Below are 23,696 nucleotides of genomic sequence, written 5' to 3' on the forward strand. Positions count from 1 at the left end.
ATCTTTCGGGGAATACTCCTCCCCGGGAGCGATGGAGCTCCATTTCTGCTCCACCCACCTCCACCCGGATTGTGACTTGCTCCCCAAGAGCACAGAGCAGTATGACAGGCGGGGAGAGGAGCTTTAGAGTGGAGACACCTGCAAGCTGGGCCTCGCCAGGTGGCCAGGGCTCACATGGTCAGTGATGAGTTAGGACGCCAGCATGCCCGGCTAGAGGGAGGGCACTTTTCCTCTGTGGTCTTTCTCCCCCAAACCCCATAATCCCAGTTCTTCCTTGAGAACATCAGACAAACCCCAAAAAAACACCTGATCAGTGTTCCTAAAATCTGTCACAGGTCCGGAAACACAAGTAAACTGAGCATCTGTCATAAACCAGAGGAAACTAAGGAGACATGACAGTTAAATGTAATGTGATACTCTAGGAAATCTTGGGAAGGAAAAAAAATATTAGGAGCAGATAGAAAAATTCAAATAAAGCATGGAGCTTAGTTATTGCTACTGTTGCAATAGAAGTTTCTTAGTTGCAACAAATGAGCCATCGTAGTAAAATGGTCATTAGTAGGGGAAATGTGTTGAGGGGTATATTTGAATTCTCTGTACTACATTTGCAACTTTCAGTAAATCTATTCTAAAAGAAATTTTATTGAAAAGAAAAGGGAAGGCTAGAAATAGATGGTTCCAATTTGGACCCAAGAGTCAGTGTTGTCATCAAAAATCAAAGTTCTTTCTAATTTTCCACACAATACCCTCCTTAGGGAGTTGTTTATCACCTTTTAGTTTGTTTCCTCGTGATCTCAAGATAGTTGCTGTAGCTCCAGTCATCACATTCTCACACAGACACATTGAAGACAGGAAGAAAAGGGGCAGACAGAACGGGCATTTTCCCTTTATGAGGAAGGAAGACAGTGTATCCCCCCATTTTCTAGGTGGGAATTGACAAAGATTCTCGCCTTGACCAAATTCTAGCCAGGCTCTTCTGGGCCTTCACCTCAATGAGTCATCAACCTTGGCCTATCTGTAGACTCAGCACCAACGATTTCATCCACTCCACCCCTCCCACGTTAAAGCCTTACACAAACAGTAACGGAGTTCCTAACAGCTCAAGGCCTGCTTCCCTGGGATGGCCCTAGCCCCGTTAAGGAGCTCAAGGCTGCAGAAAGAATTTACTCTTTGTTCTAGGCAACGCCATTTCTTAGATCATTTACTAAAAAGGCTTACAGGGTGAGAATCCTGGCTCTGTGCATTTGTGATATTATGTATCTCTTACAACTCCGAAGTGTCGTTTTCAAGGTCCTAAAAGCCATTCCTTTGAAATGCAGTTATCAGAAGGGATAGGGCCTCTGTCTCCCAGTCTCTGCGTGGCCACACAGCTGGCCTAATGAGCATTTACACTGGGAATTTTTCACTTACCTGACTCTACTCGAGCCCCTCTGGTCCCCCTCCCTACTTCCTCACTCTCCCTTTAAAATGCTGAGTCATGTCTGGCCAGTGTTGCCTCAGTGGTTGAGCCTTGACCTGTGGACCAGGCAGGGCACATGCTCAGGTTGCAGGCTCCATCCCCCATGGGGGCCATGCAGGAGGCAGCCAATTGGTGATTCTCTCTCATTATCAGTGTTTGTATCTCTCCCTCTCCCTTCTTCTGTCTGATGTCAATAAAAACATATTCGAAAAAATAAAATGCCCAGTCACCTCTCTACAAATCCAAGTTCAATTCAGTTCATGCTGGACCCTCTTCCCTACTGCAGTAGATATGACTGATTCAAATCTGTCCTTACCGCTTTAGTATCCAGCTTTAACTTTTACAGAATTAAGTAAATTGTTTGGAGTTACTCATCTACTAAGCAGCTCAGCCACAATTGGGTTCCCAGACTCAAAGTCCATGTTCTACCCCTGTAGGAAGACTTACTGAACAGCCCAAACAAAGTGTAAGCAGCAAAGCCAGTGTCAAGTTGAGTTTTATGAGGGTAAATAGTCATGGGCAAGGGAAAACCCTGAGAGCTGAATAACTTAAATAACAATACTGTTTTCCAACATGTTTATTTTAAAGACACCATGGAACTGTGTACTTTAGGACAAATGAAATAACTACTTTCAACCAGTGGGTTGTAAAGATGTGAGTTTATTCTGCAAGTTAATAGATATAATTCTTTCTCCACCTAGCAGCGAGAGTCATCTCATACTTGACTCTCACAACTTAAGGATCACCTTCTAAATTAGCCATTCACAGTAATAACAGAGGTCTGGGGCCTACGCTTTTACTATTTTATTTTATTTCTTAAGTTGCTGTCCAACTAACACATGACTACTGGTCACTGGAGGTTTGGCTAGTGCAACTGAAGAACTACATTTTAAATTGTACTATTTTGATTAAAATTACACTTAAATAGCCACTTGTGGCTGTTAGACATGAGCAGAGCACATACGATGGGCCAAGTACAGAAGCTCACCAGGGCAGAAAGCCCTGGTGCCTAGCAAGGGGCAGAACTGGGAAAACAAGAACCTTGTCCCCAGGGTAACCTAGCCTCCCCCAGCATATTGCTGGTCCTGCGGTTTAGACCCCCCTGAGAGTTCCTCCCTAAAGATAACATCTAGGTCTCAGTTGTATTTTAGCTCCAGGCCCAGAAAAACAGCAAAGCCAGACAAGCGGGCCTTGGCTGCCTCAGGACCAGCTGCATTGACTAATGACCCCCTGCCCTGGCAGCCACCAATCAGCGGAGACCAGGACCCTGAAAGGGCTCACCTGGAGAGCTGATGAATATTCTATTGAGATCCTCCCCTGACACCTCCCCTAATATTTCCACCTACAAGAAAGAGAGAAATACGCTCAGGACAAAGGACCCAGCGTGAGGTCCCCACCAGGGGACCACGCCAGCGCCATCTCCTTCCCCTGTCTTCCCTCCGAGGGGACCCCCACGAGACTTGCAACCAGGGGAGCAATGGGCAGCAGCAGCTCGCCCTGGAAGGCCCCTTCTCTCTGACTTAGCGAGCAGCCCAGCGAGGCTCTCCTGCTGCTTCGTCCATGCTCCTCCTTGTTTCACTGTCCTAAGTATATTTTGCGGCCATCGTGGACCCAGTACCCTTGGCTCAGTGCTGGGTATCCCATCCCCCATCCTTGAATAAATTCAATTTTTTGGAATCCACCTTCTGAGATGGCAGGTTAGCCCGCCGAGCACCGCCGACCTTGACCTTTCAGGGGCAGTGGCTTCCTTAAGGGACAGCACAGAAATGAAGCTATTACAGTCCTGTATCTCCTCTGTTATAATAGTGAGGAAGAAAATTCATTTCCCATCACAGCTCATTTATGAACTTCCTGAGGCTCCGCTCCTTCCCTTTAAAACGGGGCAGTAAGATGCATCCTGACGACTTATTCTGAGTGAGAAAGGGCTGCAAAGCCGCCCGGCACCTGTACACTGGAGGACCTGGAGACAGGTGACTTGTTGACCTTGCCAGTGTCTAGGGCAGCGATTTTCAACCTGGTTCATCTCATGGCACATAAACGAATTACTAAAACTCTGTGGCACAGTGAAAGATACATGTCTTGCCAATCGGACAAAAATAGATATAATTTTGATTCACAGCAAAAGATACATTTCTTGCCAATCTGACAAAAATAGATATAATTTTGATTCACAGCAAAAGATACATTTCTTGCCAATCTGACAAAAATAGATATAATTTTGATTCCCGCACACAGGATGGCCATTGTTGGCTGTTGTCATTCTTTTATCTGACACTCTCCGGGAAGAGAGGTGCGCGCCCCTGACTAAACAGGCACCGCACGGTTTAAAAATTCTGCAGCACACCTGCGCCTGGCACACCGGCTGGGAACGGCTGGCCTGGGGGGGGGGTAACCCTGGGATGGCCTGGTCAGCATTGCCCAGGTCATGTGAAAACCAGCCGAGGCCAAGCCAGCGCTTCGCTCTCAGGTACTCGGGGAGCAGACGCACGCCCCGCGAGCCCCCGTCCGGCCGCCCCGCGTATCTCACAGCTCCAGGTGGGCAGTTTCCGAGCTTTATTTTTAGAAGAGCGAGGGGGCGGGGAGGAGCCTGCACCCACTTGGGGAGCCGGGGGTCAGGGTTCCGGGGAGACTGGGCGCCGCCCGGGAAGACGGGCTCTCCGCGGGGGGCCGTAGCGCAGCCAAGGGCCCGGGCTCCGCGGGCCACCGGGACGCCCGCCAGGTGCGCCTCCCGCCTCGCCGCCCTGGGGGCGGGGCCACGCCCAGGACCACGCCCCGGGAGCCACGCCCTCGGGCGGGGCCTGCGCCTGCGCCTGCGCCTGCGCGCCCGGCCCCGCGGCTCAGTGCCGCCCGTGCGCCCCCGGCTACCAGTCGCGCGGACGCCCGAGCCCCGCGCAGCCCCGCGCGCAGCCGTTTGGCGCCCGTCGGTCCGTCCGCTCCGCGCGCGCCGGCCTCGCGAGCCCCTCCCCAGCCATGTCGTCCTGCAGCCGCGTGGCCCTGGTGACCGGGGCCAACAAGGGCATCGGCTTCGCCATCGCGCGGGAGCTGTGCCGGCAGTTCTCGGGGGACGTGGTGCTCACGGCGCGGGACGCGGCGCGGGGCCAGGCGGCCGTGCAGCAGCTGCGGGCCGAGGGCCTGAGCCCGCGCTTCCACCAGCTGGACATCGACGACCTGCGGAGCATCCGCGCCCTGCGCGACTTCCTTCGCGAGGAGTACGGGGGCCTGGACGTGCTGGTCAACAACGCGGGCATCGCCTTCAAGGGTAACGGGGCGCGCGCGGGGCACCAGCGCCTCCGCCGGGTGGGCTGGGCGTGCCGGGGCGCCGCTCGGGCTCCTCCCACGCGTGGGGGTGCAAGCGGCTCCCAGGGGACGTGGGAGAGGGTGGGGGCAGGGGTGCCGCTGAGTTAAAGCAGCAGGGACGCTGGAGAGCCTTCTGGTTCCTTGGCCGGACGCCTTGGCTGGCACAGTTTCTCGCGGTTTCGCCTTGAGCGTGGGGTGAATGGTGAATGGGTTTTTAAATAAACACGAACGTTGCGTAAACCGGTTCACAGAGACCCCATGGTGCACCCTTCGCCCTAAACTCTATAGAAGGTCCTGGAACGAGGAAATGGCCACGGCCCAGCGCTGTTACCAGGCGCCCATGTTACACAAAGTCCACGTTTTATATCACGCTGTAGAATTTTCCTGTTTATTGACACCACTCTCCTTCTCTCCCGAAAGTGAATGACCCCACACCGTTTCATATTCAAGCAGAAGTGACGATGAAAACAAACTTTTTCGGTACCCGAGACGTCTGCACGGAGCTCCTGCCTCTCATGAAACCCCACGGTGAGTCTGGTGAGGGGCCCTTGCTGTCCTGGTCTGGCAGGACCTGCCCCTGCCTGCCCCTGACCTCGTCGTATCCAGGCCCCTCTCCCTGCTCAGCACCCTGCCTCCTTGTGTCTGCACCCGGCCAGGTGCCCTTCAGCCTCAGGACCTGGTACCACTTGTCCAGGGGTCACCGGTGCTCTCTGTCCCGCTGGTCTCTGCACAGCCGGCTCCCTCTTATCCGTCAGCTCTCTGTTCAGAATTCTCCTCGCGCCCTCCACAGGTTGGAGTCCCCTGAGGAGCCCATGCCGGACCCTCCTTCTTCCCTCCCCCCCTCCCCGAGTGACCTTACTCAGGTTCTTGGAGCCTTCACCACCACCAATTCACTGGGCCCCTAAAATCTTCTGCATCTGATCCCATGGTCTTTTCTTTGTACTCTACTGATATAGCGTGTTACGTTCATTGGTTTCTAGATGCTAAACCAACTGTACAGATCTAAGGTAAATGTCACTTGGTTTTCACAAGTGCAGGAGGTCCCCAAGACCACCCTCAGGTTCGAGAATCACTACAAGGACTCAGAAATCATGGAGGCTGCTATACTCGAAATTACAGTGTACATGTCCGGCCAGGGTGGTCAGTTGGTTGGGCGTCATCCTGGGCACCAGGAGGTTCCTGGTTCGATTCCCAGTCAGGGCACGTGCCCAGGTTGTGGGCTCGATCCCCAGTAGGGGGTGTGCAGGAGGCAGCCGATTGATGTTTCTCTCTCATCGATGTTTCTATCTCTCTGTCTCTTCTCACTCTCCTTTGTCTAAAAATCAATAAGAACATATTTTTTAAAAAAATTACAATGTACAGTGTCATAGGAAATGGAGAGAGATTCAAATAGACAGTAGGGAAGCTCTCATCAGACAGGCCCAAGAAAGACCAGGTAAGGAGCTTCCAGTGGTCCTATCCCAGGGGAGTCTTGCAGACAGCAGCTCTGTGTGACAATATGCACAGTACTGCCAGCCAGGGACGCTCGCCCAGGCCTTGATCTCAGGCGCTTCTGCTGAAGGTTGGTCACACAGACGTGGCCCACTGTTCTCTTGGCTGACCTTCCTCTCCAGCCACCCCCAGAGGTCCAGCTAATACCAGGTAGCCTCACCATAACCATATTGTTAACATACATTGTGTAGCCTGAGCCTAATCCTCCCAGTAAACAAGGACAGTCTTAATCAGGCAGAACAGTCCAAAAGTTTAAAGATTATCCCAGCAGCCCTGGGCAGAGGGCCAAACCTTGCTTTGGCCCAGTGTATCCTTTAGGGTCATAGGCCACCCCCTGGAGCTTCGCCAAGGCTCTCTTCCTGCAAAAGGATCACACAGCCGTACACTTCGCCTAAAATTTATGTAACAGATACAGACATAGTCCAGAAGTGGGCCTGACATTTGGAGGAGCCAGGGTGGGGTGAGGAGAGGTTGGCAGGAGTGGGTAGTCCATCCTATAAAGCCACTGCAGACATTTTCAAGTTTTTGTCTTCATTTGATCGACTGTCATTTATACTTTACCTAGCATACAACTATTTTTGCAGAACTATTTAGTATTTTTTTTAAAATATTTTTGTTGATTTCAGAGAGAGGAAGGGAGAGGGAGAGAGAGAGAAACATCAATGATGAGAGTCACTGATTGGCTGTTTCCTGCACGCCCTCCACTGGGGATCGAGCCTGCAGCCCAGGCATGTGCCCTGACCGGGAATCGAACCCTGACCTCCTGGATCCGAGGTCGATGCTTAGCCACTGAGCCACACTGGCCAGGCCTATTCAGTATTCTTAAGAGATAAACTAAGGCATATCAAAAAATTAAGAGTTTATTTGAGAAAAAAATCTATTTGAATCGGGAAGCAGCAAACTGGAAGTGGTTAGGAATTCGCCGCCGACAGGTGCTTGGGAAGAGACTATTGTAGAGAAAAGGCGGAAGCAAATTAAGGAAATTACTGATTGGCTATAACTTCCAGCCTCGTTGAATGTCTGTGATGCAAGGTCCTTAGGTTTCAGCTTTGTAACCTTGAGGCATTTACAGGCTTAGATTTTAGTTCACTTAGGTGGGCCACCGTGATATTAGGGCCTTGTTTCATTAATTTAACAGGTCAGAAATTAGCTGGTGGCTGCCTAAATCCAGGTCCTCCTCTGGCCAGTTCCTCCTCACCTCCCACCAGTATTACATCCTGAGGAGACTTTAACTCAGGCTCCCACTACACCTGATCACTGATGACACTATCATCACGGAACCCATGTACGTGTGGTGACTGAAATTACAACCCAGCTGGAGTTGCCCTATCACAGCGCAGCTGTGCGTGGAATCTGGCGGGTTAAGGGTCGAGAGGTGCCGGCACGTCCCTGGCATCCGGCTTACTCATTACCAGTTGGTTCAGGTCATCGCCGTTTCATGGGACCCTGTCTCTCAGAGCCACGCCGCTCAGGTGTGCGGGCGCCCTTTCTGCCTCGTCAGGCCCCAGGAGCAGGAGTGGTCTCGGCAACACGTGGTTTCACCCTTCCTGGCCCCTGGTGTCATTGAGCCAAGAGACGATGTCACCTGGCGGGGCCACTGCACATCGGACTTCTCGCATGGCCTATTTTATTCATTCCCCGGCCCTCGGCCGCCGTCCCTGCTTCTCCCCATTGTCATTGAGCTTTACTTAGACTTTTTCACCTTCCAGAGGGACGTGAAGTTCAGCCGCAGTGCCGATCCTGACTGCCTGCTGGACGCTGGTCTACCACGTGCCCTCCCTCCGGTCCACGGCCGTTCATGTAGGGCGGGGTCACACAGGCCACAACCGGCGGGCTGTCTCCACCCCTCGGGACAGCTGCACTTGCTCCCACTCCAGGGTTTTTTTTCCCCATTGCTTTTCAGAGAGAGTGGAAGGGGGAGAGAGAGAGAGAGAGAGAAACATCGATGTGAGAGAGACACGTCGATTGGCTGCCTCCTGAACGAGCCCGAGGTTGGGGCTGGGGATCGAGCCTGCAACCGAGGTACATGCCCTTGGCTGGATTCGAACCTGCAGCCCTTCAGTCTGCGGGCTGACGCTTTAACCACTGAGCCAAACCGGCCAGGGCTCGGCCACTCCAGTTTGGCCGCATAGGGTGAAAGCACAGTCCACTCCATCAGGCCCTTAGGACCTAAAGGTTTAAAACTACAGTGACAGTTTCTTGCTTAGGGCCGATCCCTGCTTCCCGTATCTGCATTCGCAGCCCCGGTTCCAAGACCGCAGTGTCAGGTAGGAAAGAAGAAAGATGAGACGATGTGGGGAAGAACTGTGCAGTCGCCCCAGCATCCTCCCGGCACCCCCATTCCCCGAGAAGCAGGAGACTCTCCAGTGGGGAGTCTCCCTCGGCCCCCTTCATGTTGAGGGGAGCGCATGCTTGTGAGTGTGTGTAAGCCACTTCCTCACGCCTGTATCTCCTTGTGTTTGACACGAGCAGTTTCAGTGCCTCCTTCCAGCTCTCCTCCAACCGCTGCCCTGAGGGTGCAGGGGTGTTGCCCCGTCTGCCGGTAAAACTTGTCCATCCACATTGGTGCAGTGCCTTCTGGTCCAGGAGGCACCGCCCGGCCCGGAGATTGTGGCTCACCTCCGGCTACTGCCTTCAACCTGACTTGCCAGCTCCGTGCAGGGCCTTCCCCCCGGGGAATCTCTCCCATGGCCACCCGCAGTCTCTGTCTCACTCGCTGTCAGGTAGGACGGTCCTCAGCATTGTGTGCCTCGGAGGGTGCGGGAGTCACATGCCCACAGTGACCCCACCTCTGCATCACTGCAGCGGCCCCCCTCCGCTTCATCGGCTGCTCCCAGGCTGATAAAACCCAGACACGGAGAAGCCGGCCTGCAGTTCATCCCACTGAACTAACCTGTCCCCTCCCTCGATCGGGGCAGCAGCCTTCCAAGCCGGGTATTGTCCGTTCCCCTTAGAGCTGCTCTCTGTGGGTCCGTAGACACCTGTTCACAGAGCCCTGCACAAGTGACCGTAAGATCCTCAGGTGTTCCCCAAGACAGTCTTCGGGGAGAAGAGGCTACCTACTCCTGAATGTGATGAGTACCCCCTCCATTAAAACATTTCTCTCACGTCAGGGCTCATGCCCGGGTTGCAGGCTCGATCCTCAGTGGGGGGCGTGCAGGAGGCAGCTGATCAATGACTCTCTCATCACTGATATTTCTATCTCTCTTCCTTTCTCTTCCTCTCTCTCTGAAATCAACAAAGATATATATATATATATGTGTATGTATGTGTGTGTGTGTATATATATATATGGGTTTTTTTTTTCTTTTTAAATATATCTTTATTGATTTCAGGGAGAGGAAAGGAGAGGGAGAGAGAGAGAGAAACATCAATGATGAGAGAGTCATTGATCGGCTGCAGCCCGCAACCCGGGCCTGTGCCCTAACCGAGAACCGAACCCCGATCTCCTGGATCCTAGGTCGATGCTCAACCGCTGAGCCACGCCTGGCCGGGCAAGATACATTTTTTTAAAAAAACACAAAAAACATTTCTCTGACATACTAAGACAGGGTTCTAGACCGTCTCTGTCCCTCACTCGTACAGGCATAGAGGTAGTCAGTCCTCCCTGATGCTCACAGCACGCCGGACATTTCTCAGACGGAGATTTCCTGGTCCGGAATCCCAGCAAACTCGGCACCCGTCCCTCGGGCGTGCCTCTCTGCATAACGATTTCTGTCGCCTTTTAGGCAGAGTGGTGAACGTGTCTAGCATGGTGAGCCTCCGAGCGCTTAAAAACTGCAGCCCGGAGCTGCAGCAGAAGTTCCGAAGCGACAGCATCAGCGAGGAAGAGCTGGTGGGGCTCATGAACAAGTTTGTGGAAGACACGCGCAAGGGGGTGCACCAGAAGGAGGGCTGGCCAAACACCGCGTATGGAGTCACGAAAATCGGCGTCACCGTCCTGTCCAGAATCCACGCCAGGAACCTGAGCCAGCACAGGAGAGGGGACAGGATCCTCCTGAATGCCTGCTGTCCGGGGTGGGTGAGAACCGACATGGCTGGACCCAAGGCCACCAAGAGCCCAGAAGAAGGAGCCGAGACCCCTGTGTTCCTGGCCCTTCTGCCCTCGGACGCCGAGGGGCCTCACGGGCAGTTCGTGATGGAGAAAAAGGTTGAGCCGTGGTGAGCTCGTCTCGCAGCTCCCTCCGCGGGCCCCGTTGTGATCTGGCCTGAATTGACCCAGAGGACGTGACACCGTCAAATAATTTCTATCCGGGTATCTTTATAAAGTGTTCGTTTCAGTTGGCTACTAATTCTGCGGGTCTGACTTCCTCTGTGACGGGAGGGAAGGGGGGTGGGCACAGTGCGTGGGAGTCAGCAGGTGAATAGATGGTTCTCTCTGCAGGTCCTTCCTGCAGGTCACTTACACGCAGAACTCGCTCAGACATCTGACAGGCCTAAGAGTTAGGTCAGGGAAGGGACAGTGTGACTGAGGGGCTGGCAAACATTCCAGAAAGAGCCTGAAAGTAAATGTTTTCAGGGCCACAGTGTCCTGGAATACTCACATCTGCGGTGGTAGTGTGAGAGGGGCCAGTTTCTAACCAGTGAGCGGGCGGGCCTTTATAGACCTCCCTTAGCTGTGGCCTGCAGCGAAACCAACCATAGGCACTTCAAGCGTACGGGATGGTGTAACCGTGAGACACACATGGGACCCGTGGCCTGGCACACAGTCAGAACTTCACAGATGCTCCCGCTTTGGAGGGACATGCTAAGAGGGAGGAGCTCTTCCCACACGGAAAATAACCGCAGGACCTATTTCTTTCATCCTGTCTTGGCTGCACTTGAGAAGGGAAGGGGGTCTGTCCTCAGAAGCACTTCCCTGTCTAAACCGTTCATTGCATTTTAGGATAAAGCAAACGTTCCCATTCTGGATGATGGGGCCAAGCCCAGAACGGCTGCCCCCACGCTCCTTTTTCACCTTTTGGGGCTCTCCCACCTTTTGGGGCTTTCCCGAAACAGTCTCTTTAGTTGAACTGCCGTCCGTCTCTCGCCCTCGATTAGCATCACCAGCCGGGGTGCTTTGGGGGATGCACACCCCTCCACCCCCGTCCACTGCTGGGCGCAGAGCTGGGATCAAAAGAGGGCTGGGTGTGCCCTGCTTGGGCCGATCGTACATCACAGGAAAGGGCGGGCGGGAACGGTAGTTAGTCGGCCTGGAACATTCAGCCCCTCCCTGGAGGAAGGATGGAGGTGGGAGCAGTGGAGGTGGGCCTCTGAGTCTCGAGGTCACAGCCCTGGAACCAAGAACTCAGTTTTGTGCCACTTCTCTGATTGTCCTGGTCACCACAGCGCAACAACACCCCCTAACACCGTGACTACAGCGCTCTCTGCTCTCTGTGCAAGTGCCCCCACAACCCCACCCGGCCACGTCCTCCTACCTGCGGTGCCGGTGACTGCAGCCAATAAGGGCGTCGGCTTTGCCATCACACGAGACCTGTGCCAGCGTGTCTGGGGGGTGTGGTGCTCTGAGAGAGGGACCCGGGGCACAGGCCGCAATCCCCAGACCCTAGTCTGGCCAAGCAGGGCTCTGGCCATGCTCAGCTCTCCAAGGATAGGCCCGGGTTTTGGGGGCTAAGCTCGGCTCTCCAGGGCTCCAAGGCTCAGCTCCGAGGCAAGGATCAATCTTTAATAATGTCATGCTGCCCATTGACAAGTCACACGCTTAGGTCTTTTTTTTTTAAATATGTGTATCGATTTCAGAGAGAGGGAGGGAGAGAGAGAGACAGAGAGAGATGGACAGAGAGAGAGACAGATCAGTGATGAGAGAAGCATTGATTGGCTGCCTCCTGCAAGTCCTCTACTGGGGGTGAAGCCCGAAACCCGGGCAACGGGCCCTGACGGGGAATCAAACCGTGACCTCCAGGTTCATGGATTGACGTTCAACCTCGGAGCCACACTGACTGGGCACAGGCTTAGGTCCTGTGTTGACCGTGGCAACTTACAATGAGTTTGAAGGTTCTGAGCACCAGACTGGCCTGCAGGGAACAGACACTCATTCCTTCTGAGGTCCATCCTGGGCCTGTACAGAGCAGCAGCTGCTGTGGCTTCATCCGCGTATTCACCGACTTTACAAGGAATTATATAAACACACTTACAGACGTCCCCTAGTGTTCCTATAGTCAGGAATAGCTAATTAGCATTGAAAATATTGTCTCTGGTGAAACAGACCTCTCCCATGTTCTTAAACAGCTATGCAGAGATTATAAAGGGAATTCAAGATCCTAGATCAGAGGACAGCAAGCTTTTTCTGTAACAGCCAGAGAATAAATGGCGTATGGTCTCTGTTGAAACTCAAGTCTCTCCTCATAGTCTGACAGGTGTGCCTGTATTCTAATCAAAGTTTGAATGTGAATTTCATATAATTGTCATTAGGCTCCGAGGCTCGGCTCTCCAGGGCTCCCAGGCAAGCACCAGCCTTTAATGATGTCATGCTGCACATTAGCAAGTCACATGAGTTCAGAGCGTCTGAGCACCAACCCCAGGCCTGTAGGAAACACACTCATTCCAACCCCCATTCGTTCTGAGTCCCGCCATGGGCCTCACCGAGAGCAGCAGCTGTGTGGACGGTTTCATATACCTGTATGCCAACTTCCCACAGAATTACCAGCCGACCAAGTCCCAGATCTGAAGGCTCCGCGTTAGGAGGGATGGGTCAGAATTAGGGTGAGGGAGCGGGAGTGCACTTGGCCCGTCTTGCCATCCTCTTGACTAGCTGGGCCCCGTCACCAACACAAGCAGCTGGTTTTTGTTTCTGGTTTCATCACAGCAGTGTGTGTCTGGCTTGTCCAAAATTAATTTTATTGCTTCATGGGTAGCAGCCCTAACAGACACTGGCTTTTGGTCGGTCGTCAGGGGCTAACGTGAGGGTGAGCATCCCTCTGACAGCTGAACCAGGGCCAACCTTCCGGCCCCAGGGTCTAGGGCCTGGCTCTTCGAGAGCCCGGTGTCGCCAGCAGGGGGAGCCCTTGGCCAGAAACCCTGGGCCCGGGGGAGGGATGGGGAAGGCTGGGGCCCAGCTCCAAACGCTTGGAGCAGAGTCTGAGCAGATGCCCGTGGGCCACACCGTCTGGCAAATATCAGGACATGGGCGCTGCCAGATGAGGCACCAGACTAACTGGAGATGGGGGCACGAGTGAGGAGAGACGCTGCTGAGTCAGAGCGGCCCTCCTCGCCGGTTCCACGGGCACCCTCTGCGGGGTGGCAGCCCAGGCTTCACTGCACCCTCACAGTCCTCCAGGCCACGGCCCTCTGCACCCAGCTGGCTGATGCCCCCGAGGGCACCACAGTGCGGATGCCAGCACCTGCCTGCAGCAGGCCGCCAGCCGGTCCCCAGCTGTGCTCACGGCACAGGCTGGGTGGGGATTCGGGAGCTAGGCCCAGGGGTTCCCTAATCCCTGGCTCTCCACCAGTGATCATCCCCAGGATCTCTATGGGATATACTTAAATATACCCATTCCCTCCCGCTGGCTGTTCAAAGACCTGGGCCAAGTTATCTCCCAGCTCTCCTGAGAGTCCCCTCCCGCTTGGGCAGGTATTTAGGAAGCTAAGCTCTTTGCACGAAGTTAGCGAGCTAATAGCTGCCCATTCCCTTCTCCCTCCTCCCCCCTCCCCCATCCCTCATGAGCTGTGCCCCCCACACCACCACCCAGGCGGTCAGATGCCCAGCACGTTCATACATCAGTCTCCTAAGACTCTGGGTAGCGTGAGCTGGTTCCTCAAACATGATCAAGTCCAAATTTACTGGAAAAAAAAACCAGTTCTGGTGCCTCAGAGTTACATCAGACCCTGAGCCACGACGACCTTCTAAACGACCAGCCACCCACTTCTGCGGCATCTCTGAAATACGTCTCCAGATCCACGGCATGAAGGGTTTCACCGAGTAACATTCCAGTTCTGAGTCACTGTCCGGGAAGCTGAGCCGATACTGGCTGGGACGGAGGGTTAACGTTAGAGTTAGGGTTCAGGTTAGGAGCTGGGAAGGAAGGGGGAGCCTGAGATGGTCCCCGGCACTGCCTAGGTTGGTAAATGGCAATGGAGGTACCGGAAATAATCTGGAGGTGGGTAAGCCAGTGGTAGCAGAGACTTCAGGCGATGGCACAAAGGCTGTTGGAAACGTGGAATCGGAGGCCTCCCTGCAAGAGTTGAGGAAGCCAGCTTGTTAATAAACAACCAAAGCAGGGGCCGAAGTGTAAAGACAAAGCAGGCGGACACCAGCGTTATTTCTGCAGGACGTGTTGGAGAGGCAGGTGTAGATTTTCACGGTCCCTTAATAGACTGGGCGTTATTATTATTTTTGGTAATCCTCGCCTGAGAATATGTTTTTTCCACTGGCTTTTCAGAAAAAGAGCAGGAGGGAGGGAGAGAGAAGCACCAATGTGAGAGAAACACGCTGACTGGTTGCCTCCCACACGAGCCCCGACGGGGGCCAGGGGCAGGGAACTAACCTGCAACCCAGGTACGTGCCCTTGACCGGGAATCGAACCGGAGACCCTTCGGTGTGCAGGCCGACGCTCTAACCACTGGGCCACACCGGCCAGGGCTGCACTGGGTATTGTTTGCACGTCCCATCAGGAGCCTGCCCCGCCCTTGCGATTAGCCAAGGAAAACCGGAATCCAAGCCCACAGGGAAGGAGCCCCTGCCCCCGCCCTGGACTCCGCAGCTGAACGGGACGGGTCCAGGGTGCGGTTGACACTCGTTGGCCCTGCGCTGATTTTCCCTAAATCGACTGAAGCTATGTGACCCAGTTCACAAGAAAGACAAGCGGAAGTAAAGCGTCTAGACCCGCGGGGAGAGAAAACCCGGGGTGAATGTTTAACACGCCTGCCGCGCCTCCCCAGCGGCTGTTTGTTTGACCTTGAAGTTTCCAGGGAGGAAGGTGCCTCCACACCGGCTGCCTCAGGCCCAGGGCCCCGCTCAGCAGGAGGCCCATGAAGGAAACCGACAGAGTCGCAATCATGACAGCCGCCCTTATCGAATGCCTCCTTCCTGCAGTTCACTCTCAAGACTTTCTGTAGTTTATATTAGTTGTTAAAATAACTGAGCAGGTGGCCTGGGCAGTGTGGCTCAGTGGCTGAGCGTCCACCAGGAGGTTGAGATTCGATTCCGGGTCAGGGCATGTGCTCGGGTTGTGGGCTGGTTTCCCCCACAGTAGGGGGCGAGCAGGAGGCAGCCGATCGATGTTTCTCTCTCTCTCGCCCTCTCCCTTCCTATTTCTCTAAAATCAATAAAAACATATTTTTAAAAAAAAGGGGGGGGGGAGCTGCTGAATGCAGAGGCCACCTTCCCGAACCGGAAGCCGGTGCCTCGGTCTTTAGCAGCCAGGGAGCAAGTCGACCACAGCGTCAGCCCCCCGACCGGGCGGTCCTGCAAAGGCCCGTGCCAGCAACAGAGACGCCCAGAACTCCCCTCGCTCCCTACTCCAAACTCAGTTCCGAACAAGCCGCCTGGTCCTCTCTCCGTGTGATTCGGTCCCGAATCAAGGAGAAGTGGCCAGTGACGCTGAAATCGTGTCTAGAGCCCCGGCTGCGACGGCGGCCGAGGCCTCACTAGATGAGTAATAAATAAATGAGTTTCCCCAGCAAGGTGCTCTCTTCTTTAAATTATTGGATAATCTGCACCTGGTTAATTACGAATCAATTGCTCCGGTTTCCTGGTGTTTTTAATTAGCTAGACCTCCCTCCATCAGTGCCACTGACCTCCCTCCATCAGCACCGTTCATCTGATTTCTCCTGTTATTTCCTGAGCACTCATTAGTTAATGTACACAGAATACATTTTTACATATTTACTTGCTTTGTGACTTTTAGCCTTTTAAAAAATAAACTTAAAGAGGGAGAACAGGACTATGTCTTTGGAGTTGAAGTGAGTTCATTTTCTCTTTGGAACGCCCACACTGGGACAATTCCCACACTAGTCCAGGCATTTGCCGTAACAATTCACCAGGCCGGAAAGGGTGAAACAAATCATGAGAGCAAAAGCGCCAAGGAGTCTCCGTGCTCTACGCTTAATCCACTCGGTGCCCCGCTAAAGGGCGGTTTCTTCCATCCCTGTCAGCCCTTCAAGGTCAGCGGACAGCAGCAGTCTCCTTAGTCCCGCCTGGAAACGTCCCGCGTTAGAACCCCAAGAAAGCGGCCAGTCCTCGCCGCGGCAGGTTCTGTCCTGCCCCGTGGTTAGTAACCCTGGTAGGCAGGCAGTGCCTCCTGGCTGCCATGGAAACGGCCGCTGGCCGCTGGAAGCAGAAAGAACAGCGGGTGGGAGACACGCATTCCACCGGGCCTGGCCCGTGAAGCAACTGTCCGGCCGAGTGGGGAGCGGAGGAGTGGCCCCAGCGGCGGGGCCTCGCCTGAGGACGCCGGCAGGTAAGTCGTTTCTTGGTTCCCTTTTGAAAAGCATGTCGAGCTTGACAGACAGTTTTTCACAGCTTCAGAATTTCTGCCGCATGGCAAGACGGGGCTGTGTCGGTGTGAAGAGCCACCGGCCGTGTCACCTCCTTATAGCATTTACCTGCCTTCCTTTCTTTCTTCTTGTTGTTAATCCCCACCTGAGGATGTTTTTTCCATTGACTTTTTAGGAGAGTGGAAGGGAGGGAGAGGGGTGGGGAGAGACACACACACATCGATTGGTCTCCTCCTGTAGGTGCCCTGACCAGGGCCGGGGGTCGAACCTGCAACCCAGATATGACCTGTGCCCTTGACCAGGAATCGAACCCTCGACCTTCCGGTGTGCGGGCCGACGCTCTAACCACTGAGCCACACCATCCAGGGCATTTGCGTTTCTCCAGCATAATATAGACGTATGGGTGACCTTCACGATGAACTGACCACCCCTAGGCTCCCAGGCCTATGAATTGCTCTTGACTGAGACTCTGCCCTTAAAGGCAATGTTTTCAGTGCACTAAGCAAAGAATGAAATGATCTTCTCTCTGGTCCCTAAATAGATAGACTCGTGCAGGCTAATGTTATATGACAGATATCGCCACAGAACCTGGGCCCCTCTTCCTATCTTAAAAACCTGGCTCTATGTCCACGCTAAGTAACAATTCAATAAAAGACGTGGGGCCCGGCCGGGTGTGGCTCAGCGGCTGAGCATTGACCTAGGATCCAGGCGATCAGGGTTCGATTCCCGGTCAGGGCACATGCCCGGGTTGCGGGTTGCAGCCGATCAATGACTCTCATCATTGATGTTTCTCTCTCTCCCCCCCTCCCTTCCTCTCTCTGAAATCAATAAAGATATATTAAAAAAAAAAAAAGACGTGGGCCATACCTCTTTCCCTTCCTGTGCCCACAAACAAAACTAGGAACTCTCAACCGCTGATATTGTTTCTTTGCTCTGTTTTTATCGGATAGTTTTATATTTACTGCCTGTTGATACACAAATCATAGAAAACATAGGCAGATAAAGAGAAACTAAGCTTAGCCCCGGCCGGTTTGGATCAGTGGTTAGAGCGTCAGCCAGGGGACCAGAGGGTCCGGTGTGATTTCCCGTCAGGGCCTCTACCTCGGGTGCAGGCTCGAGCCAATTGGTGGGACGTTTCTCTCTCTCTTCCCCTCCACTCTCTCTAAAAAATCAATGGAAAGAAAATATCCTCAGGTGAGGGTTACAAAGAAGCTAAGTGTAGATAATGATTAACACCTGAATCAGTTAACGCTATAAAAAACTGGTCCTTTTACTCAAAAGTGGGAAAAGCATGATAAATACTTTAGTAAAAGGCAAGGTGATGTTTGGGTAAAAATCAGCAGTCCCTACACAGTCCTGCGTGGTTCTTTGTCTAATAACCGTGTCTTCCAACGGTGTCTTAGCAAGAAGGGCGTCGGCGTATATTGAGGAAAGGAAATGTTTCAAAAGAATTGTGCATAATGTTGATTTTTAAAAACCTGCCCTTAGAAACTACCCAAAATATCAGACCTCATTTGTTTGAATTTTTTTTTAATAAAAAGAGTGGTCTTTGGGAAGTTTTATACTTTTGTTTTCAGACCGAATAATGCAATATGTTTGAAAGAAAAAATATTTTTAAAATGTATTTGGCAGAAATTAGGCGTTTCCTGAAAATAGCGATTTTAATAAAGTCTTTATATGGAGATGAGCACTTTCAACAGCTGGTTTGGTTTTCCCAAAGTGCTTTTCCGCATCTTTTTGCCGGTGGAGTCGCTTCGATTTGTGAGCAGCGCAGCGTCTGTGAGCTCGGGGAAGCGAGGCGCCGTGAGGCGAGGCGGGCCGAGCGCGTCCGTGAAAACCAACGTTCAGCAGGGCGTCGTGCGCGTCTTCTGCTCTAAGCACCTCGCGTGTTTTGCGTCACTTGATCTGTGCGGCGATCCTAAAGGCAGACACGGTGACCCCGTTTTCCTATCAGAAAACGGAGACACAGAGAGGTGAGGTAACTTGCTCAAGGGCACAGAGCCAGGAGCAAACAGCTCAGATGTGACAGCCGGATGCACTCCAGGGAGCCGTGGCGGAAGGGCCGGCGCTGGGTCCTGCCCCAGGGGCCTGTTCCTACCCCGAGGACGGCCCACACCTCGCGCTGGTGCTGGCCCTGCGGCCTTTGACCTGCGTGTGGAGACCGCCTGGCAGGTAGACAGGAAGCGAAAGGAACGGGGCGAGTTCTGTCACACACACACTTTGCAAAATGAAATGTTTGTAAATTAGATTTCAAATACGGACAGCCCTGGTTGAGTGCGGCTTCTGCTAACGCAGGCGAGGGGCGTGGGACCGAGGCTGTCGGAGGCCGGCCAACGGGAATCGCTCGCTGAACTACGAGCGAGCGCACCTCGCGCTCGACAGCCCCTGCGAGAGGTGACGAACCAGTGACCGCAAACCCTCCCGTCCTGCCCTCGGTGGGTGCTCGGCCCGTCGGATCCCTGGGGCTGGACCCACCGGCCCTGGGCTCAGCCGCCCGTGGAACCAGGTCTGAAGCTGGCAGGACCGTCAGCCGCGCCCCGGCTCCTGAAGTTCCTGGAAGGGGCGGCTCCTGAAGGCGGGTTAAGAGATGAAGGTGGTTCCTTAGAAGGTGAAAAATAGGAAGCACAGCGGGACGCGGGGCCCACAGGCTGCGGGAGGGAGGCGACGTGCACACAGCGGACGACCCCCGGGACTGGCTCTCACAACATCCCCGACCCGCTTTTCCCAGTGTCACGCGTCTCCCGTTTGCGGCTCTGAAGCGCCGGGCCTCCGAGTCCCTGGACTGGGGAGCGGGAATCTCCCCTGCGGCGGGAGGTCCCACGCGGTCGCCGGAGCGGGGCCTGGGCGGCGTTTCGTGGGGACTCGGTTCGCCCAGACTGTGGTGCCCAGATTACCCGCTGGCTGTGCCGGCACCTCAGGAACAGTTTCCAGGGAGGCATCCGGGGATCAGGAGGAATTCTTTTAGACAAAGTCCTTATTTCAGAGCAGTTCTACGGAGACGGAGAAACTGCGAAGACAGCGCAGGGCCCCCGTCTGCCGTTGTCAGCACCGCACACGCGTGGGCCCCGTTCGCCGCGGCTAAGGAACCGGCACTGGACACTGTCGCCATCAACCGAGGCCCACGCTTTACTCAGGCTCCCTGAGATTTTATCTGATATCTTTGGGGTTCCAGGACCCCTGCCGGCACCTCGCGCGCCTTAGCTGTCGTTCCCAGGAGAGCGTAAGGACCTTTCAAGAGAGCCCCGGGGTTTCAGTTACGTCTGGTCCCGATATTTGTGACTGGAACCACTAAAGGAGACGAGTTCTCGCTTTTCTAAAATGCAGTCATTGGAGCGGCTGAGCACAGATGAAAGGGAAACCCGCAGGCCCCCACCTTGAGGAGATACTCGGGGTACCCGGCGGGACCGGGATAAGGTTCGGCCGTAAGTGAAGACCTGAATCCCTTCACTGTTCTGGGAGCAGGTGGTTAAAATGTTAAAGGCCCGCCGGCCTTTTCGGTGTCTCATGTCCTGGCACAGGGACAACTCGCTTTCCCTGGCACCCTCCCTCTCACACGACACTGGCCCGGTGACGAGCACAGCCCCCTCCGAGTTGGTTTTAGGGGACCGAGCCTTAGGTTGCGGGCGAGCCTGCGGCAGGGCTGTCACATCCCGCAACCGAGGGCATCGGGCGGCGGCTCCCGATGCTCACACGCGCCTGAGGCCCCTGCACACCGGCTCTGCCCTGGGAGGTGGGTGCAGTGAGGAAGGGCAGCGATCGGGGCTCTCCCTTGGGGCTCGCAGTCCCCATTGCGGGCGAGCGTGTTCCGCGTGTGACCCATCAGGTTCACAGGGACCTTCCGAGTCAACCGCAGGCCTGGACCAGGCTCGCTGGTCAGGTCCGGGAGGCTGAGGCGGCCTCACGGGACTTCTGCCAGACGTCACTCGGTGGCTTTCAAGGAGACTCTCAGGCAAGGCACAGGGCACTGACTCCAGGGCCCACCCTCTCGCCCACGCACGAAATCTCACCGCGCGTGCTCTGTGGGGGCCGGGCCGCAGCCTGAAGATCCTGCTGAAGGAGATGACCTTTGCTTGCTTGTCTGACATGGTAGACTCCACAGCCCCGGAGGGAACAGCCACAGGAGGGAAAGGCCCAGGACTGCGCCTCCCTGACTGAGCTGACGGGGGGGTGCACTGGGATCATGTAAACATTTACGGGGTGCCGCTGTGGGCAGGCGTGTGCCGGGGACCGGGAAACCATGGTCAACAACAAGGCCCAGGCTCTGTCCCGCCAGACGCCCGGCTCACTCAGCGGCCCCGCAGCAAGGGCCCAGCATCCGGTAAGCAAGTCAGCGGGTGAAACCAACACCCGGGTGAGCTCAGTGCTTACGAAACATGGAACGTCTGCTTTCCAGTTGGTCCTCTTTGTTGTTGTTAAGCCTCCCCCAAGGATACTTTTTCTTTCTTTCTTTTTAGAGAGAGTGGAATGTCTCATGGGCATTGACGTGAGAGACACGTGGATTGGTCGCCTCACCCGGTTGTGCCCTGGTCGGAAGGTGGCCTGTGTAGCTGACCTAGGGTGGCCCGAATTTGAAATCTCCAAAAGGGGACTGAGAGAGAGACTGGCAGCCTGTGGCCGTCGGGAGGGCAGGGGAGGGCTCCTGACTCACCCTGACGGGCGTTTCTCGGGGTGCCGGCTTTTGTGTGCCGAGACCCGCCTGCGCCCCTCCCCACACCCAGGGCAGGGGCACAGCCAGGGGCAGGGGCATCGTAAGGTATCTGTGCCCCTGCGGAATCTGCCCACAGGTGAATGAACATGGAGAGAGCCGGGTGTCCACCAGCCAAGCTCAGCAAACCCGCAGAACAAAGTCATGGCCACGCTGAAGGGCGCCCGTAAAGCGGTTACCGGGGCGTGTGTCCTGCCTGTACCCCTTCGCGAGGCTTCCTGCCACTGGCCTCCGGTTCTGGCCTTGGGCTCCCCGACGTCCAGAAAACAGGGCCTTGACTGCTGGGAATTTGCTCACAAATCCCTTTGGGGACTTCAGCCCCACCCCCCCGGGAAGCCAGTGTCCACTTCCCCCTCCCCCCACCCATGGGTGCGTCGGGACGCCCAGCACCGGGCGGGCAGACAGATCCTTCCCCTCCCTGCCCCTCAAGGCCGATGGTACTGAGAGCAGGCTCCCAGCCCGGGTGGCAGGGTTACTGGGACGTGGAGTCCTAGAAACCTCCAGTGGAATCTGGGGCAGTGGATCCTCTAAAATTATCTTGTAACAAATAAATGCCCGTGTTGCTTACTAAGTGGGGTAGTCACCCCCACACCGAACACTGTTCAACGCTGTTAGCCTCTTGTTCAGAGAAATCCGGCCCCGCATTTCTCAAAGCCTTTTTTTGTTATGGAGCGACCGACGAGTAAACCTTTGATAAAACCTTGTGCCAACTTCAAGATACACGCAGAACACCAAGAAATGCCTTATTCAGCCCTGCAAGTGGACCTTCTCTCTCTCCCTGCGAGGCTCCTGTCTCCGTACCTACTACAGTCAGCGGAGCCTTCCTCAGTTTACCTTCCTCTTTTTCATATAAGCCCTTGGAGGGCACAGTTCAGGTCTTTTTAAATTTTTATTATTTTTTATTGATTTCAGAGAGAGGAAGCTGAGGGAGAGAGAGAAAGAGAAACATCAATGATGAGAGAGTCATTGATCAGCTGCCTCCTGCACGCCCCTGGCTGGGAATCGAGCCTGCAACCCGGGCATGTGCCCTGACCGGGAATCAAACCCCTGACCTCCTGGATCCTAGGTTGATGCTCAACCGCTGAGCCACGCCTGGCTGGGCGCAGTTCAGGCTTTGTGTGTCTTTGTGGCTCTGCTTGGCCTTGGCACATGGCCCGAGCTGAGCCCCACTGGCCCCTGCCTTTGCCCCCTCCCCGCCCTCTGTCGCAGTCCCTGGTGCTCACCTGTGGGCCTGGCCTGCCCTGGGCTCTGGACGCAGAATCAAGGCCATTGGAACATCAGCTCCATCAGGTCACCATGTTACTCTGGGCTGAACCCCAGGGCCAGCCATCGCCAGCCGCCCAGTAAACTCGCAGCGAGCATCTCTCGAATGACTGAATGAATGGCCTTATGATTGCCGTGAGAACCAGTGTCTCACCTTCTGTGCTAATTTCCTTGGCTGAGCTTATTTATAATCCCCTGAACTCCATCCTCTCTGCCCACCTGAGCTGGCATTTTTTAGCTTTGCCCCCTTGGGCTTCTCATTGCCTCGCCACCTCCTGGCCTCATCCTGCACCCTCCGTGTTACATGTCTGCCTGACCTCTTTCCTCCTGTCACCAGCCTCTGTGGACATGTGTTTGTCCCTCCCCAGCCCTCCCTGCAGGGACCCAGTCCCTAGTTCTGGACTCTCCTGGTCAGAGGTTTCATCCATGTTTCTCACTATACCCCTGGGGCTCTGTAAATACAGGTGAACTGAATTGTATTATTGGCTCTCTCTCTTCAGTCATCAGCTAATTCAGGGGAAATTCCATTATTTTTGCAAAACTGGAATCTGGTTTCATAATATGTATCTAATTCCAATCACAGTGCTGGGCATTTCCCCCCGGGTTGGACATCAGTGCTGCTCTTTAAACTATGCGTGTGCCCTGGCTGGTGTTGCTCAGTGGTTAGAGCGTCAACCAGCACACAGAAGGGCTGCAGGTTTGATTACTGGTCAATGGCATGCACCTGGGTTGCAGGTTCAATCCCTGGTCCGGGTGTGCGCGGGAGGCAACCAATCGATGCATCTCTCTCACATTAATGTTTCTCTCTCCCCCTGCCTCCCTCCTTTCCACTCTCTCTAAAAATCAGTGGAAGAAAACACCCTCAGTGAGGATTAACAAAAATAATAATAATAAATGAAGCACGCATGCACTCCTGCGGTCTCTGATCACTCAGCAGTGCGTATGTATCTCTCAGTCCTGGGGCTCTACGGTAAATGCTTTGATAAAATTGATTCATAAGATTGGCTCCAGGAAAGGAGTGGGTGACTAGAGGTCATTGTGATGAGC

General features: G+C 54.5%; 1 protein-coding gene across 1 annotated transcript; it reads left to right on the forward strand.

The window, feature by feature from the left end:
* The first annotated feature begins 4,314 nt into the window (after positions 1-4,314).
* LOC107533500 (carbonyl reductase [NADPH] 1) lies at positions 4,315-10,570 on the forward strand. The gene is made up of 3 exons (XM_016208217.2): positions 4,315-4,718; positions 5,177-5,284; positions 9,976-10,570. Exons 1-3 carry the CDS (start codon positions 4,430-4,432, stop codon positions 10,410-10,412), a joined length of 834 nt encoding a protein of 277 aa, XP_016063703.2. The 5' UTR covers positions 4,315-4,429; the 3' UTR covers positions 10,413-10,570.
* Positions 10,571-23,696: the final 13,126 nt, after the last annotated feature.

This window comes from Miniopterus natalensis, chromosome 6 (assembly GCF_054644295.1).
Source record: "Miniopterus natalensis isolate mMinNat1 chromosome 6, mMinNat1.hap1, whole genome shotgun sequence".
Classification (NCBI taxonomy): Eukaryota; Metazoa; Chordata; class Mammalia; order Chiroptera; family Miniopteridae; genus Miniopterus; species Miniopterus natalensis.